This window comes from Ranitomeya imitator, chromosome 3, assembly GCF_032444005.1.
Source record: "Ranitomeya imitator isolate aRanImi1 chromosome 3, aRanImi1.pri, whole genome shotgun sequence".
In the NCBI taxonomy this organism is placed as follows: Eukaryota; Metazoa; Chordata; class Amphibia; order Anura; family Dendrobatidae; genus Ranitomeya; species Ranitomeya imitator.
In genome coordinates, this window is record NC_091284.1 from 473,287,716 (window position 1) to 473,307,243 (window position 19,528).

A 19,528-nucleotide genomic window follows, 5' to 3' on the forward strand; every position below is an offset into this window, starting at 1 on the left:
CAGACTTAGATGGAATGGTCTGCAGGCGTCACATTGCGTTTGCAGAACCCCTAATGTACCTAAACAGTAGAAACCCCCCACAAGTGACATGTAAGACTCATGCTGGTGTGGTAGTTGGAGGCAGGTATATCTCGCCCAGGTGTTTGTCCTATGTGAATTAGGCCACTCAGTATCTTCAGGGTGCTAATGGGTTAATGATTGCAGGAATAAAAAATGACCAGCTGGGGGTTTCCAGCATCAGCCTGGGGCACACAGATTGCCTGTCTGTGTGAGACAAACGTGAGTGAGAGCTATGTTCAAGAATTGTGTAATGTTAGCTGGGTGGGAGAAGCCCCCTCAGCTGTTGAGATAGCAACGTGTTGGTTTAGTTAGCGCCGGACAGGCTAGGATTTATTTTTATGTTTTGTTTTTCTATGTTGCTTTCACGTTAATAAATCTGACCTGAAGTCAGCTTGCTCAGAAACGTGCTGTACGCCTCAGATTCAATGCACAAACCACGTGGCCTTTGACCCCAGCAAAGGCGATCCCAGACTGTTGTCACAGACCCCATATTGGAAACTAGACCCCCCAGGGAACTTATCTAGATATGTTGTGAGAACTTTGAACCCCCAAGTGTTTCACTACAGTTTATAACGCAGAGCCGTAAAAATAAAAAATCTTTTTTTTCCCCACAAAAATTTTTTAGCCCCCAGTTTTGTATTTTCCCAAGAGTAACAGGAGAAATTGGACCCCAACAGTTGTTGTCCTATTTGTCCTGAGTACGCTGATACCCCATATGTTGGGGTAAACCCCTGTTTGGGCACACGGGAGAGCTCGGAAGGGAAGAAGCACTGTTTTACTTTTTCAACGCAGAATTGGCTGGAATTGAGATCGGACGCCATGTCGCGTTTGGAGAGCCCCTGATGTGCCTAAACAGTGGAAACCCCCCAATTATAACTGAAACCCTAATCCAAACACTCCCCTAACCCTAATTCCAACGGTAACCCTAACCACACCTCTAACCCTGACACACCCCTAACCCTAATCCCAACCCTATTCCCAACTGTAAATGTAATCTAAACCCTAACTGTAACTTTAGCCCCAACCCAAACTGTAGCCCTAACCCTAGCCCTAACCCTAACTCTAGCCCTAACCCTAACCCTAGCCCTAGCCCTAACCCTAGCCCTAATGGGAAAATGGAAATAAATACATTTTTTTAATTTTTCCCTAACTAAGGGGGTGATGAAGGGGGGTTTGATTTACTTTTATAGTGGTTTTTTTAGCAGATTTTTATGATTGGCAGCCGTCACACACTGAAAGACGCTTTTTATTGCAAAAAATATTTTTTGCGTTACCACATTTTGAGAGCTATAATTTTTCCATATTTTGGTCCACAGAGTCATGTGAGGTCTTGTTTTTTGCGGGACGAGTTGACGTTTTTATTGGTAACATTTTCGGGCACGTGACATTTTTTGATCGCTTTTTATTCCGATTTTTGTGAGGCAGAATGACCAAAAACCAGCTATTCATGAATTTCTTTTGGGGGAGGCGTTTATACCGTTCCGAGTTTGGTAAAATTGATAAAGCAGTTTTATTCTTCGGGTCAGTACGATTACAGCGATACCTCATTTATATAATTTTTTTATGTTTTGGCGCTTTTATACGATAAAAACTATTTTATAGAAAAAAATTATTTTTGCATCGCTTTATTCTCAGGACTATAACTTTTTTATTTTTTTGCTGATGATGCTGTATGGCGGCTCGTTTTTTTGCGGGACAAGATGACGCTTTCAGCGGTACCATGGTTATTTATATCTGTCCTTTTGATCGCGTGTTATTCCACTTTTTGTTCGGCGGTATGATAATAAAGCGTTGTTTTTTGCCTCGTTTTTTTTTTTTTCTTACGGTGTTTACTGAAGGGGTTAACTAGTGGGCCAGTTTTATAGGTCGGGCCGTTACGGACGCGGCGATACTAAATATATGTACTTTTATTGTTTATTTATTTAGATAAAGAAATGTATTTATGGGAATAATATATTTTTTTTCATTATTTAGGAATATTTTTTTTTATTTTTTTTTTACACATTTGGAAAAAAAATTTTTTAATTTTTTACTTTGTCCCAGGGGGGGACATCACAGATCGGTGATCTGACAGTTTGCACAGCACTCTGTCAGATCACCGATCTAATAGCAGTGCAGGCTGCTTCACAGTGCCTGCTCTGAGCAGGCTCTGTGAAGCCACCTCCCTCCCTGCAGGACCCGGATCCGCGGCCATCTTGGATCCGGATCTGGAGCAGGCAGGGAGGGAGGTAAGACTCTCGCAGCAACGCGATCACATCGCGTTGCTGCGAGGGGCTCAGGGAAGCCCGCAGGGAGCCCCCTCCCTGCGCGATGCTTCCCTGCACCCCCGGCACATCGCGATCATCTTTGATCGCGGTGTGCCAGGGGTTAATGTGCCAGGGGCGGTCCGTGACCGCTCCTGGCACATAGTGCCGGATGTCAGCTGCGATAGGCAGCTGACACCCGGCCGCGCTCCCCCCGTGAGCGCCGCCGATCGCGCTGGACGTACTATCCCGTCCGTGGTCATAGGGGCCCGCCCCACCTCGACGGGATAGTACATCCGATGTCAGAAAGGGGTTAAGGTTGTTTAAAAGTGTGTTTCGATACTCCAGCATTCGCGGGTCCCTTTCTAGGGCGGGAATCATCTGGCAAAATTTGGTTTTATAACGTGGATCTAACAGAGTGGCAACCCAGTAGTCAGCATTATTCCTAATCATAACTATATGCGGATCATGTTGCAGATAGTGCAGCAAGAAGGCCCTCATATGTCAGGCTCTACCATGAGGTCCAAGTCCATGCGGTGTTGGTGGCTGGGTAACAATGAGGCTCGTTTCCTCCGTCCCCTCCCGCCAACCATGAACAGAGAGGGGAGGATTTTCCTCTTCATCTGACAGCTGCTCGCCCATCACCTCTTCCTCCTCCATTTGATTCTCGGATCTTGCACCTTCGATAACAGTTTGTCTATTATCACCAGCCCCACTCGATCGCAGTAATCCACCCTACCTTGGCACCAACCTGTGTGCCAACAGCCTTGAACTCAGAGACAATGCTTTCCCTTCCGCATCCTCCTCTTCTTCTGGGACCACCATCTCCTCCCGCATGCTATTCAAACTCTGCTCCAGAATATAGATGACCGGAATAGTGATGCTGATGACGGCGGCGTCAGCGCTAACCATCTTAGTAGCCATTTTGAAACTGTGTGTAAGGGTGCAGAGGTCCTTAATCTGTGCCCACTCTGTAAATGTGATATGTGCCACGTCCATCCGTCACATATAGCTTGTGAAAAAATATTAATTAGAATGCTATACTCGTCCATGGGGCACAATAGAAGCAGTGTAGGACATGTGCCATGCTGGCTTTGCTTGTGGACCTCAGTAATGACAACAAAAAAGTGCTGGAAGCTAAATTTAACAGCCACACTGGACACTAGCTAGCTACACTAGCTGACTGATATACAACCACCTAACTAAGTAGATAAAATCTTGCTGCTAACAGTGCCAGCATTAGGAGCAGACTCTGTGCTGTTCGTATCAAAATGACGCCAAAACAACTATTTATATTGAGAGGGACATGTGATTTCAGCAGCCAATGACACAAGTCGTTGTGTCAGGACATTGTGGTTGTTTCCTGCGCCCTAATTGGCTAGCCGCAATGTGCACACACAAAGTTAGGGGAAAAAAATAACTGTTTACAAGAACGTCTCTGAGCTCTGCAAATCCCCTCATCAAACACGTTCCAAACGCTTATGATACATTATTATCGCTGCTAAAATGATGAAAATACTTTTGTGGCAACGCCAATATTTTACCACCTTTTACCTGAATGTTACCAATTTTATAAAATTTTGTTCGTGCTTCCGATCATGAATCCGAATGTGCCATATTTGTGCCGAATTTATGTTTGGTGATCGTTTTCCGAACAAATTCGCTCATCACTACTCGTAACCTGCACAGCGGGTGAGTTTACGCAGCGGTAACATTGGGCATGAGACTTCTAGAAATCCCATCCACTGGGCTTCTAATGTACAACACAGCTATTCCTGATGGTGGCACATAGCCCAATTCACTTGTTGCCGACCAAGAAAAAAACAACACATGACAAACAATGTTACCATGTGATATTTCGGAAACAGCTGCACTGCTCTTGCTGGCTCAGGTTAACCATGTGTTTATTAAATACTATTCGGCAAAGAGCCGAGCAGGAGTGACATAGCAAGCACTATGATATCACCATCAAGAAGATATGCCATTTCTTGAGCAATGGCCACAACTATAATTAGGAGATAAAACGTGCAGCATATCATTTGGTGTGATCAACAATTAAATGAGGTGTGCTATGTGTTACAGACATGGAAATGTACACGTGTGAGCTGAAGATAGGCTGTCATTATCTTCTGTCTCTACAGGCCACATGGGCAGCGAGAGTATTCACACCAGGTCGCCCAGCACTGTAAACACACGCCATAAAGCCCAACCTGCTGTTATCCCAAATCTCCCATCTATCTATAGGAGACACTGTATTAGAATACGTACATTCTTTAAAAAAAAAAAAACAGAGAGATGGCAGGAAAAACTGAGAAAAATTCATACTTTTTTATATGCATTTTTGCTTTTGTCTTTTTTCCCATTCATGTGACAAAATTGACATGCTGTAGAAAAAAACGCCTTGAAGGTTCGTATGGGAAAAAATAAGCAGCATATGTGCATGAAATTTCAGAAATCTCATTCACTTTGCCGATATGGTAAAACTCTGCAGGGTTGACACAGGGTAAATAACACGTCAAAATGTATCACATCATATTTTAGCCCTTTGTTATGCATGTATGCGGGTTCCACAAATGACCGTGCCACAGAAGCTTCATTGGGCACAGATAGAATCAACCACATTCGGATCCTTCAGACGGAACCTGAAAACCCACCTCACCTCTTCAGGAAAGCCTACAGCCTGCACTGACCCCGCTGCCTCCTCACCACTATCGAAGCTACCGCCTCACCAACACCGGAGCTCCTGCAACCCTCAACCTACTGTCCCCTTCCCCACCATCCTGTAGAATGTAAGCCCGCAAGGGCAGGGTCCTCGCCCCTCTGTATCAGTCTGTCATTGTTAGTTTGCTTACAGTAAGTGATATCTGTAATTTGTATGTAACCCCTTCTCATGTACAGCACCATGGAATCAATGGTGCTATATAAATAATAATAATATGAATAATAATAATAATAAAATGAGGAGCACTCTAGATTTGATGGCCAGGAATGTGGGAAAAACCAGGGTTACCGGTTACCGCCAAGAAGACACTTGACTTGGCACATGTACAGGAAGTTGCTTGGGTGAGTTCCTGGAGATTGCAAGTCTATGAAAACCTACGAGTGCCCAAGCTCTGCTGATGAGGTTGTGGACCTGGATTAGTTGATGTTGGCGGCATGTGGACTCTGTACTGCTCTACTAAAGCCCTCTCAGCGACTGTATAGCTGCCCAAATATAATGAATATAAGCCCCTGAGGCTTCTCTAGGGAGACTTGAATGAAGTAAACTATATGTGGACAGTTACCAGAGAAACCTGTGAAATAGCCATAGCTACATGTATATAGAGGACAGCTACATGTATATACAATCAGAGGGCTTTAGTGAAGCATTATATATATAGCCAAATGGCATCACCTTCAACAGCGGGATATGGCACCTGTAACTCTCTAGGATACCCCGTCTGCCGATGGAGGAAGAGGAACTTTGCAACTTCCATCTCAAGCATGCCAGCAATCCTGCCATGGAATTGTGCATCTCCCTGGTCCTTCTCCTGTACTTTGTACAGAAACATTACAGCGCAAAAGTTTTAGGCAGGTCTAGAAAAAAATGCTGCAAAGTAAGAATACTTTAAAAAAAAAAAAAACAATCTGTTCAGCTCTGTAACCTTAAAATAACCTTGCCGATACATAGCCTTTAAGGACCTGCGTTACAGGCAATTCCTAGAAATCTTTCTAAGGCTATGTGCACACGTTGCAGATTAGGCTTAGGAATTTCTGGTGCAGATTCTGCATCTCTTGGCAGAAAACGCATGTGCGGATTTGTCGCGGTTTTTGGGCGGATTTGCTTCGGATTTTTTGCGGATTTACTGTGTTTTTTTACCTCTGTGGATTTCTATAATGGAATGGGTACAAAACGCAGCAGATCCGCAAAAAAGAAGAAACATGCTACTACTTTTAATCTGCAGCGTTTCCGCACAGAATTTTCCGCACCATTGGCACAGCATTTTTTTTTTCACCATTGATTTACATTGTACTGTAAATCACTTGCGGATCTGCAGCGTTTCTGCACCGCAAAAAACTCTGCGGATTCGCAGGAAATCCGCAACGTGTGCACGTACCCTAATACCCAAACTGCCTGCTTGAAGGGAATCTGTCACCACTTTTGAGCTATGTAAAATGAATATAAAAAGTCTACAGCCCCTATTATATAATTTGGTTGTATAAAATAAGTATACTCTAAGGATGGAGCTACAGTAACGTTTAAAAAAATTGGTCCGTTGTTGATCCAGAAAAGTAGGATGAGTGTTATGCAAGTAGAATATGATTTTTCTCAACTATGACATGCGTATCCAATCTGTATGCAATGCATTTTTAACATCTTTTACATACTGCAATTCTCTATATAACTTAAAGCTAGTTTACAAAGTTTTCAATCTTATATACAGATATAAATAGATGGTTAGATAGATATGGGGCAAATGGATAAAGACAGATAGACAGATATTTAATAAGCTATGTGGAGCTTATCTGACAGCTTTTTAGGAATAAATGTAAAAAAAAAAAGAAAGAAAAAAAATTGTAATTTTACTAGCCAGCTAAGGAAAGCAGACAGCTGTGATCTGGTCTTATTAGACTGGTAAGGGGCCAATAACAATTGTGCTTCCAGGCCTAATAATATCAGCTTACAGTTGTCTGCTTAGCCTTTACAGGTTATTAAAAAGGAGAGGCTCTAAATCAAATAATGACATGGGATTTTTTAATGCCCGGCAAAGGCTAAACAGACAGCTGCATGTTGATAATAGATCGGGAAGGTCCAAAAATTTTTAGAGCACTTCATGCTTCCTTCTGCCGACAAGCTTTTTGGGAGTTGGAAATTTCATTCTCCAGCAGGACTTGGCACCTGTCCACACTGCCAAAAGTACCAATACCTGGTTTAAAAACAACAGTAGCACTGTGCTTCATTGGCCTGCAAACTCGCCTGATCTTAACCCCATAATCTATGAGGTACTGTAAAGAGGAAGATGAGAGACACCAGACAATGCAGACGAACTGCTATCAAAGCAACCTGGGCTTCCATAACACCTCAGCAGTGCCACAGGCTGATCCCCTCCATGCCACGCCGCATTGATGCAGTAATTGATGCAAAAGGAGCCCGACCAAGGACTGAGTGCATTTACTGAACATACATTTCATTAGGCCAACATTTCAGGTTTTAAAATCATTTTTCAAGCTGGTGTTATATAGTATTCTAATTTACTGAGATAATGACTTTTGGGTTTTCATTGGCTGTAAGCCATAATTATCACCATTAACAAAAATAAACACTTGAAATAGATCACTCTGTTTGTAATGACTCTATATAATATGAGTTTCACTTTTTGTATTGAAGAACTGAAATAAATTAACTTTTTGATGATATTCTAATTTTGTGAGATGAACCTGTATTTCAGAGATTTACACAGAAGTTCCAGTTTAAGCGCAGGATAAATGTGAGCTGAGCCTTAGGGTAAGTGCACACGTCAGTATTTTCTAACAGAAATTTCCTGACAAAAAACGGACATTTCTGCCAGAAATCCGCATGCGTTTTTGCTGTTTTTCTGCGTTTTTGACGCGCTTTTTGCGGATTTTTTTCTTTGCGTTTTTTTCCCCAATGCATTATATAGCGGGAAAAACGCGGAAAATCCGCAAAATTAATGAACATGCTGCTTTTTTTACCGCAATGCATTTTTTTGCGGAAAAAAAACGCATCATGTGCACAAAAATTGCAGAATGCATTCTAAATGATAGGATGCATATGTGAGTGTTTTTGTATGTGTTTTTATAGCGTTTTTTTTTTTTTCGCAAAAACACCTCAACGTGTGCACATACCCTAAGGGTACGTGTCCACGTTCAGGATGGCCGGCGGTTTTGACGGAGCGGTAAACTCGCTCCGCCCCCTTCTGAAGACGCAATTATGCCGGATGTGTTCATTGCACACATCCGGAATCATCGCACCCCACACATAGGGCCCTGTGTTATACCTTGCGGCGGCGCAGCGGCGCCGCAAGGTAAACAAACATGCTGCGATATAAAAAGACGCGCTGCATGTCCGGAATCGCAGGGCCGCCGGATGCGTTTTACCACGCATAGTGGAGACGGGATTTCATGAAATCCCCTACACTATGCTGTAACATCTGGACGCTGCGTGTCTGACGCTGCGTCTCTATGCAGCGTCAAACATGCAGCGTTTACTGAACGTGGAAACATACCCTTACTGTGATCTTTGGGAGGCAGAATGAAAAAAAAAATTCAATAGCAAGTGAAGAATTGGTTTTATTTATTTTTTTACACTGTTCCTCATGCGGAATAAGTGATTAGACGACTTTATTCTTCAGGTCAGTGTAATTACAGAGATACCAGATTTATATCGGGTTTTTATGTTTGGCTGCTGTCACACACTAAAAGACACTTTTTATTGCAAAAACTTTTTTTTTTTTTGCATCCCCATATTTAGATAGCTATGATTTTTCCATGTTTCTGCCGACAGAGTCAAGTCAGGGCTTGTTTTTTGCGGGACGAGTTTTTACTGGGCAGCACCGTGGGCAGCACGGTGGCGCAGTGGTTAGCATTGCAGCCTTGCAGCGCTGGGGTCCTGGGTTCTAATCCCACCCAGGACAACATCTGCAAAGAGTTTGTATGTTCTCTCCGTGTTTGCGTGGGTTTCCTCCGGGCACTCCGGTTTCCTCCCACATTCCAAAGACATACTGATAGGGATTCTAGATTGTGAGCCCCATCGGGGACAGTGATGATAATGTGTGCAAAACTGTAAAGCGCTGCGGAATATGTTAGCGCTATATAAAAATAAAGATTATTATTATTATTATTATTATTACTGGTACCATTTTGAGGCATGACATTTTTTGATTGCTCTCTATTCTGATTTTTGGAGGCAGAATGAACAAAAAACAGCAATTCAGGAATTTTTTTTTTTCAATGCATTTCACGTGTGCTAAAATTGATAAGGTAACTTTATTCTTTGGGTCAGTACGATTACAGCAACACCACATGTATATACCGTAGTTTTTTTTATGTTTTGGCACTTTTACACAATATAAACTATTTTATAGAAAAAAAGGATTATTTTTGCATTGCTTTCTTTTGATATAAGTTTTATTTTTCCACTAACAGCTGTATGGTATGGTATGTTTTTTGCGGGACAAGATGTAGTTCTCAGAAAAATCACTTATTTACATTAGTCTTTTTGATTGCAATTTATTCCACTTTTTGTTAGGCGGTATGATGATAAACCATAGAATTTTGCCTATGTTCACTGAAGGGGGTTAATTAACAGGACAGTTTTGTAGGGCGGTTTGTTCTGGATGCTTTGATACCAAATATGTGTACTTTTTAAATTTATTTTTACATAAAATGTATTTATTGGATTAATTTTTTTATTGTTCCTTACTATTTTTATATTTTTAAAATTTGTATTGAATCCTGAGATAAAATACTCAGCAAATACTGACCGTGTGCAAGTGGCCTATGCGAGCAGACCATTCTACTTTCATTTATAGGTAGGAAGACAACCAATACTATACAATAGAAGTTAATGAGAAGGATAAAAAGACACTTGGAAGCCACCGGTTGTTATTTTTAACATTTTTTAAAGCGTTTTCACTTCAAAAGGGCTAACACAATTTATTCATAGGTGAATAGGATTTAAAAATATGCAAAGAAGTTGCCAGTAAAAACAGCAAAAAAAAATGCTGAAAAAAAAATTACTCCGAAAGTAACAACAAAAAAGCTACGGTAAAAAAGATCCTTCGGGTGTACCAAACTCTAGAGAAAAGGAGTGATTCCTGAAGCGTCTTCCGCTTGAAAAACTGATGGTTTTGGCAGCCTCAAAAGATGCTATATGCACATAACTCCATAAGCCTACAAAATTATCTAGAAAAATCCAAAAGCTGCTGAAAAAAAGCCCCAAAAACACATAGAAAAAAAAAGCACAAAAACAGCTGAAGACTAATCAGATTTACAAAAGTTGTCTCTAATGGCCAATAGACAGTAGAGTAAAAATGGATGCAGTGATGACACACTGAAGGTAAAAACGGACACACCGATGGCACCAGTACCGTTTTTTTCCTGTACGTGGTAAAGAAGCATTACTTATACACCAACACTTTTACTTGGCATCTGTGCCAACTAGCTGACATACCCATTGGGCGTTCTGTGCCTTTTATAGTTACATTACATCATGTACTATTGTGCTGCCTAATTGTTTTAGCACTATTTTCTATACACCGGATGCAACTATTCACAGACACGGTGCAGACTGCCGTTTATATCTGTAGCTGCTTACAAAATATCTAGGGTGCACACGTACTGTTCCTCTATCCTTTTACATGTCAGTCTCTGATCCGAGTAATGGATCAAAATTACTCATACAAGTCAGTCTAAGGCTATGTGCGCTCATTCAGTACTTGCTTGCAGAAATTTCTGCGAGGTTTCTGGATCTCTTGGCAGCAAAAACACGCGTTCTGCTGCATTTTTGAGTGCGTTTATACCTTGGTTTTGTATGCGTTTTTTGCATGTGTTTTTGTACAGCGAAATAAACATTTAAAAAAAAACCTACGGTATTTTGTGATGTACCGTATATACTCAAATATAAGCCGAGAATTTCAGCCCATTATTTTAGGCTGAAATTGCCCCTCTCGGATTATACTCAAGTCATTCCCAGGGGTTGGCAGGGGAGGGGGAGCGGAGCTGTGTAATAATACTCACCTGCTCCTGGCGCAGTCTCTGCTCGTCTGTTCCCCGGCAGCTTCTTCCTGTAGTGAGCACGTGGCACCGCTCATTAAAGTAATGAATATGGACCCGACTCCATGCGGGGTGGAGCCGCATATTTATTACTGTAATGAGAGGTACCATGTGACCGCTCACTACAGGAAGAAGCTGCCGGCGCCGGGGAACAGACGTGCAGGGACCGCGCCAGGAGCAGGTGAGTATAACGCAGTGCGCTATATTCACCTGCTCCCCGTTCCACCGATGGGCGCCGCTGCATCTTCCCCGTCCTCTGCAGTGACGCTCAGGTCAGAGGGCGCGATGACGCGATTAGTGCACGCCGCCCTCTGCCTGAGTGTCAGCGCGGAGGACAGGGAAGACACAGCGGCGCCCATCGGTGGAACGGGGAGCAGGTGAATATAGCAAGTGACGGGGGCCTGAGAGGCGAGTATGTCTTTTTTTTTTATCGCAGCAACAGCATATGGGGCAAATGTCTGTATGGAGCATCTTATGGGGCCATGTGCAGCATTACATGGGGCTAATATCTGTATGGGGCCATGTGCAACATTATATGGGGCTAATATCGGTATGGGGCCATGTGCAGCATTATATGGGGCAAATATCTCTGGAGCATCTTATGGGGCCATAATCAGCATTTGTGCAGCATTACATGGGGCATATTTTAATATGGAGTATCTTATGGAGCCCATCATAAACTGTATGGAGCATTATATTATTATTATACATTTTTTTATATGGGGCATATTTTAATATGGAGCATCTTATGGGGCCATCATGAACTGTATGGAGCATTATATGGGGCTCCTGATTCAATATGGATATTCAAAAACACTTAACCTACTGATGTCTCAATTAATTTTACTTTTAGTGGTATCTATTTTTACTTTTGACATTTACCGGTAGCTGCTGCATTTCCCACCCTAGGCTTATACTCGAGTCATTAAGTTTTCCCATTTTTTTCTGGCAAAATTAGGGGGGGGGGTTGGCTTATACTCGAGTATATACGGTAATTTCTTGGCTCAACACCACCATTTTTATTCTGATGCAGTAGCATCAGAGTAATGGTATTAAGGCTTGGTGTCAGCAGCTGTCATTGATACCAAGCCCTATGCTTAGTAATGAAAATTTTCAGCCCGACACCCTCATTACTAAGACGGTAAGTAAACACAAACACACACATTGTCACCAACCTATGTAGGAGTGTTAACAGAATGAACCTAAGTCGGCTGTAACCAAACAGCAATTCTTATTTTGAGAAAAAAAAAATGTGTGGGCTCCTGCGCAATTTTCATAACCAGCAGAGGGAAAGCCGACGGCTGATGTTAATATTCTGGGTGTAAAGGTTCCTAGGCTATTAATATCTGCTCACAGTTGTTTGCTTAGCCTTTACTGGCTAATTTACAGGGTGACCCAAGAAAAAAAACGACTTAGGCTATGTGCACACGTTGCGGATTAGGCTTAGGAATTTCTGGTGCGGATTCTGCCTCTCCTGGCAGAAAACGCACCTGCGAATTTGTCGCATTTTTAGTGCGGTTCCGCAGCGTTTTTTGTGCGTTTTTGCGGCAGTTTTCTTGCGGATTCGCTGCGTTTTTTACCCCTGCGGTTTTCTCTAATGGAATGGGTACAAAAACGCTGCAGATTCACAAAAAAAGAAGTGACATGCTACTTTTAAACCGCAGCGGATTTTCCGCAAAGTGTGCACAGCATTTTTTTTCCCTCATTGATGTACATTGTACTGTAAATCAATTGCGGATCTGCAGCGTTTCTGCACATCAAAAAATGCTGCGGATCCGCAGAGAATCCGCAACGTGTGCACATAGCCATAGGGTCCCCCTATAAAATCTACCCAGCAAAGGCTAGGGACAGCTGTGGGCTGATAATAGCCTAGAGGGTCCATGGATATTTTCCCCCTACCCAGGCTAAAAACATAACTCTCAGTCACCCCAGAAAAGGTGCATCTATGCTGGCACTTAGCCTCGCTCTTCCCACTTACCCTGTAGCAGTGGCAAGTGGGGCGATGGATGGGGGGTTGATGTCACCTTTGTATTATCAGGTGACATCAAGCCCACAGGTTAGTAATGGAGATGCGTCAATAAGACACCCTAATTTCTAACCACATAGTGATATTATAAAAATACAGACCCAGAATAAAGTCCTTTATTTGAAATGACACAGACTCCTTTATTGAAACTAAATTAAACCATACTTACCGAACACCTAATCCACTGACGCCAATGTCTCCTGCAACAAAATAAAATAATAAATCACAATATTCTTCACCGGTCCGCAGAGGAGATAATCCATAATGTCCCACGATGATCCTGATGACTTTGAGAGCCGTGCTCACGAAGCAGTGGTGCCGTAAGGAAGATCACCAGAGCTGATGATATCCGGTGACCTCTGTCATGGCAGCTCAGTAATACAATGCGGAAGCGATTGACTCCTTTCAGTGTATCACCGGCAGCCAGGTAGTCACAGCTCCCAATGTTACTGTTACGTGAGATCGCCGTTGGACACTCAGGATTACATTGACTACGCCTGAGAGGCGAGTATATGGTGGTTTATTATTTTTTTATTTTTTCTAGGAGACATGGGCATCGGCATTTGGCGTTAAGGTGAGTATAATTTTTTTTTTTTTTTATTTCATTATGTATGTAATTATTTTACATGTTGTGTTTTACCGCAGGTCACAGTATCTCTGCGGGGTCACCCTAATATCCGACAGCATGACCCCGCAGCACTCTGACCGACAGTCTTACTGGCGGTAGCGTTACCGCAGGTCACAGTCACAGCTGCGGGGTCACGCTGACATCTGACAGTATGACCCCGCAGCACTCTGACCGACAGTCTTACCGGTGGTAGCGTTACCGCAGGTCACAGTCACAGCTGCGGGGTCACGCTGACATCTGACAGTATGACCCCACAGTGCTCTGACCGACAGTCTTACCGGCGGTAGCGTTACCGCAGGTCACAGTCACAGCTGCGGGGTCACGCTGACATCTGACAGTATGACCCCACAGTGCTCTGACCGACAGTCTTACTGGCGGTAGCATTAGCGCGGGTCACAGTCACAGCTGCGGGGTCACGCTGACATCTGACAGTATGACCCCACAGTGCTCTGACCGACAGTCTTACTGGCGGTAGCATTAGCGCGAGTCACAGTCACAGCTGCGGGGTCACGCTGACATCTGACAGTATGACCCCACAGTGCTCTGACCGACAGTCTTACTGGCGGTAGCATTAGCGCGGGTCACAGTCACAGCTGCGGGGTCACGTTGACATCTGACAGTATGACTCCACGGTGCTCTGACCGACAGTCTTACTGGTGGTAGCATTACCACCGATAAGAACCACCGCACCTGTGTTTTCCACGTTGTCACACAGATGACAGCCTGGGAAACACCATAGAATGCCGGTGAAAACACAAACAAAAACTGAGCAAATCTGCAAACATTTTTATACCTGCGTTTTTGCTGCGGATTTGACTGACTCAATTGAAGTCAAGGGGTGAAAACCGCTACAAATCCGCAAAAAAAATTGACATGCTGCAGAAAACAAAAAAAACATACTGCATATACTCAAAGGAAATTGACTGATCATGTGCACAACACTTCAGGATTGCCATTGAATTATCTTGCATAAAGTTTCCATAGCGTTTTTGGCCTATTTCCACGATGAGAAAACACATAAAAAATGCACCGTGTGCACATAGCCTTAGGGTCAGTAATAATGACTGACAGCACACAATGCCATCCATGATTGATATTGCAGTGGGTAGGAAAAGCCATTCTTTATCTTACGAGAAAATCACTGATGGAACAATGACGGTTAAAACTAAACTCTGATGAAATGCAGATCAGAGTAAAATATATTTTTATCTAGCAGAAAAATCACTAACGTCAGATCGAGGCCTAAAGATATTTCACACAAGTATTAATGTAACTGAGCAAGTAGCATGTTCTCAGTTTGCATTTTGGTCCCCGAGTTGCCAGATTTTGCCCCTAAAATACAACAATTTACCATCCTAAACAAATTACTTATCTACTGTTAAATTGTTGCTAGGACACCCACTAATCATCAGAACAGGTTCTGCCCATTCTGGAAACGGTGGGACCCAATGCGATCGCTTATTTCCAGCTGGAACACCCCTTTAAAAGCATAAATAGTGGAAAATAACTAAGTCTGTGTTCATATAAGCTACTATACGATGTGAAGAAAACAAAAAAACAGGAGTGTCGCAAATGTAAAAGCATAGACCCCTTTAGGTTATTTACTTGTGCCCAGATACTTAAAGGGATTGAACACTACTGCACAATCTCTTTTAAATTGCTCTAAAATGCATCATAAAGCAAAAAAGAATCCTATACTCCCTCCCAGAAGAGCGCCGTGTCCCTCGGTGATCATGTGATATTCAGAAACTTTGGCTCACTGCCTTTTATAGCTGTGCACTATAAGCATGCTCATTGATCTGTGCAGAGACCACTGTGCAGGGAAGGAGGTGGGCTGTAACCATCACCTTGTGAATAGTGTGATCCTGTGTTATCTATATATGGGAGATACCTCTCATTGCAAACAGCTATAGAAATGTGTCCTCTACAGAATGGAAGTTTCAGTCTATTATGATGATCAATGGAAGAACTGCAAGATTTCCCTTTAAATGTTTTTTCTAATGTTCCTCTTTCAAGAGCGCACAGCTCCCAGTCTCCTGTTTACCGGAGGGAAGAAAGAGTGCTCCTGAAGTGTGGACCAACCTCATAGTCGCACTCCAGGTCTGAACGGAGCGCTCTCCCACCCTGCTGGAAACAGTAGCTTTGCCCCTGCAACACTGAAGGAGCCGGGGGTCTTCAACACTGTTGGATAATAAAAGCTGAGCTAGACGGTAGAACATTACAGAATGATCTACATATGATGTCTACATGGGCAAAAACATGACAGATGATGTTTAATGTAGAGTAATGCACCAAGGACGGAGTAATCATATTGCTACATACATTAAGTGTGAGTATACTAGGGATACAGAACAGAAGGACTCGGGGATTCTGGTTACAAGTAAGCTGAGCAGCAGCACTCAATGTCAGGCAGCAGCCGCAAATGCAAACAAGAGTTTAGTGTATAAAAAATAAAATCCTGTCATCCAAATGTGATCCTCTATAAATCACTTGTAAGGCGACATCTATAATATGGGATCTAGTCTGGGGCTCCACATTATAAAAAGAATATTCGGAAGTTAAAGTCAGGTGGGCAATTAGATTATTACAAGGGATGGAAGGCCTTTCATATGAGGAGAGGTTGGAAAAGCTGGGCTTGTTTAACTTAGAAAAAGACGCGTGGTCAATACAAAGGACTGGCACATGACTTATTCCTTCCTAGGACCTTGCAAGGGACAATCAATATACGTGGAAGAAAGGCAACAGGCGGTTAAAAAGAAAAGGGTTCTTTAGGGTATGTGCCCACGCTGCGTCCAGGTGTGCGGATTTTTCCGCACTGATTTTGATAAATCCGCAGGGCAAAAATCACTGCATTTTTCCTGCGGATTTTCTGCGGTTTTTGTGCGGATTCTACTGCGGTTTTACACCTGCGTTTTTTTTTTAATATGGAGCAGGTGTTAAACCGCTGCGGATTCCGCACAAAGAATTGACATGCTGCGGAAAATAAACCGCAGCGTTTCTGCGCGTTTTTTTCCGCAGCATGTGCACAGCGGTTTTTGTTTTCCATAGGTTAACATGGTACTGTACACCACATGGAAAACTGCTGCAGATCCGCAGCGTCGAAAACGCTGTGGATCCGCAGTAAAAACCGCAACGTGTGCACATAGCCTTACAGTTAGAGCAGTCAGACATTAGATCAGGATTAAAAAAGGGATGAATGGTTTTCTCACAAGAAATGACATTGTGAGTTATAACTGTTTAGCAATAAATAGAGAAAGGTTAAACTTGATGGACCCATGTATCTATGAACATTTACCCTCAATCTCTGCCCACCAAGTCCCTCCTGCTTCCAAGTAGGGCTGTGGAGTCGGAAAGCCAAACCACCATCTCAAGACTCCTCAATTCCTCTGACTCAGACTCAGACTCCCCAGCACTGGTCACTACTGAGCATGTACATAAAGTGCAGCACGATTCATCTCACCTAAACCTCCGACTCCCCAGCACTGGTCACTACTGAGCATGTACGTAAAGTGCAGCACAGATTCATCTCAGCTAAACCTCCCACTCCCCAGCACTGGTCACTACTGAGCATGTACATAAAGTGCAGCACAGATTCATCTCAGCTAAACCTCCCACTCCCCAGCACTGGTCACTACTGAGCATGTACATAACCTGCAGCACAGATTCATCTCCACTAAAAGCGGAGATCAGGAACAGAACAGACATTTATAGGACATTTCATAACTTTCCCAAATTCTTATGAGAACAATTACAGACCCTCCAGCACTGAACTACTGTACCCAATGTTATATATTGTCGGAGTTAGTGCATTTTATACCGACTCCGACTCCAAACTCCTGATGCTGAGATCTCACACTGGTCTGTACAAGCTGCGGCTGTCTATCAGGTAGGGTGGGTGAAAACTGAATACACTTGAACTTATCAGCTCCCCCACTTTTTAATTGGACTGAAAACAATGCTACCCTTAAAGGGAATCTGTCAATAGACTCAACCCTCCTAAGCCGTCTATATGGGCATGTAGGTCATAGGAAGCTGAATAATGCCATACCTTGATATCTACAATCCGATGTCTTATTCCATAGAAATCCATATGTTTTTAATATGCTAATTAGCTCTTAAGATCTATGGGTTGGACAATGATCTCCCCAAGAATCTGTCTTTAGAGCTTATTTTAAATTAAAGGGGATGTTCCCAGTGTCAGATGTAACGGCTGCTCTCAGCAGAGCCATGTAGGATTATAACAGTACAGCAGAGCTAAGCTTGGTCTCATTATAAACACAGCTGCAGTTGTGGCTCTTCTTCAGCATGCGCAAGGATTTCTGTAACGGCGAGGGCGATTTCAGACGTCCGTACACATCAGAGATCGGATCGCAATGCACGGCTGCGGAGCTCCCGGCCTGAGCGTGACAGCCTCATAGAAATAAGTGAAGCTTTCATGCTCAGTTAGAAAAACCCGCAGCCAGTCCGTGCACTGTGGTCCGATGTGAACGGACGTCTGAATGTGCCCTCAGCCTCATTCAGATTAATAATCAGAATCCAATAATCAGTGGCTTTGTGTCACTTTAGGGTTTTTCCATGCCTAACGCTTATTCCCTGTTATTTAGACCAGCTAGGGCACAATGAGACAGGATGAGCCCACCCAGGAGACCCCTACATTCACCCCCCCAAACAGTATGAGGGGACAGAGGAACATGCACCATCAGCCTGAAAGGCTGGAGAGTAACATCCCACAATAGGAACCACTGATTCTAATGACACAATCCAGACCCGGATCCAATATCCCTGAGGCTGCGCTGCTCTATGTGTTTATGGCACCTGCTGTAAGAGGGTCCTGGGGCTGTGGTGACCCCGCACACACCTGAGCTCACGGACACTGACCTGCACTGTGTAATGGCAGGGATGGGGTCCCGGGGACACTATAGCAGGAGGGGGCCGGGACAATACCACCGGCAGCTCCCACCCAGCTAACCAGCAGCGTCACCCACTACATGACATGTGTCTGCTCCCAGCCGGTACAGGGCTCCCACCAAAACCGGCCACGGACAGCCAGGCATTCCCTGGCTCCTCACAAGCACTCACCGTCCGTGGGAGGAACGCGACCCGGTTCCGCCATCCTGACCGCCGAGCCGGTCGCTCTCACTGTCGGGAAACGTTTAGTTCAGAGCTCGGCCTGGGCATCCTCCAGAACCGCGTCATCCTGAGCGTGACAGCCGGCGCGCTGACGTCACTGGACGTGACGTTTCTCAGAGCTCAGCGCTTCTGGGAGACCATGTTGCTGTCTGGCAGTGGCAGCTGAGCGTGAGAGCGGCTCCTGTCTAGACAGCTGTGAGGAGCCTCTGCTGCCGGGGACCCCTGCTGTGAGGAGCCTCTGCTGCCGGGGACCCTGCTGTGAGGAGCCTCCGCTGCCGGGGACCCTGCTGTGAGGAGCCTCCGCTGCCGGGGACCCTGCTGTGAGGAGCCTCCGCTGCCGGGGACCCTGCTGTGAGGAGCCTCCGCTGCCGGGGGACCCCTGCTGTGAGGAGCCTCTGCTGTGAGGAGCCTCTGCTGCCGGCGACCCCTGCTGTGAGGAGCCTCTGCTGCCGGCGACCCCTGCTGTGAGGAGCCTCCGCTGCCGGGGGACCCCTGCTGTGAGGAGCCTCTGGTGCCGGGGACCCTGCTGTGAGGAGCCTCTGCTGCCGGGGACCCCTGCTGTGAGGAGCCTCTGCTGCCGGGAACCCTGCTGTGAGGAGCCTCTGCTGCCGGGGACCCTGCTGTGAGGAGCCTCTGCTGCCGGGGACCCCTGCTGTGAGGAGCCTC

The 19,528-nt window shown here is 44.3% G+C and overlaps 1 protein-coding gene across 1 annotated transcript in view; it reads right to left on the minus strand.

Annotated features, from left to right (window-relative positions):
* RABEP1 (rabaptin, RAB GTPase binding effector protein 1) overlaps nucleotides 1–18,939 on the minus strand; it is a 93,955-nt gene extending 75,016 nt beyond the window's left edge. Inside the window, exon 1 of the mRNA XM_069757488.1 lies at nucleotides 18,812–18,939. Within this exon, the coding sequence (XP_069613589.1) occupies nucleotides 18,812–18,845 (34 nt within the window). The 5' untranslated portion in view covers nucleotides 18,846–18,939. The remainder of the gene's footprint in view (nucleotides 1–18,811) is intronic.
* Nucleotides 18,940–19,528: the final 589 nt, after the last annotated feature.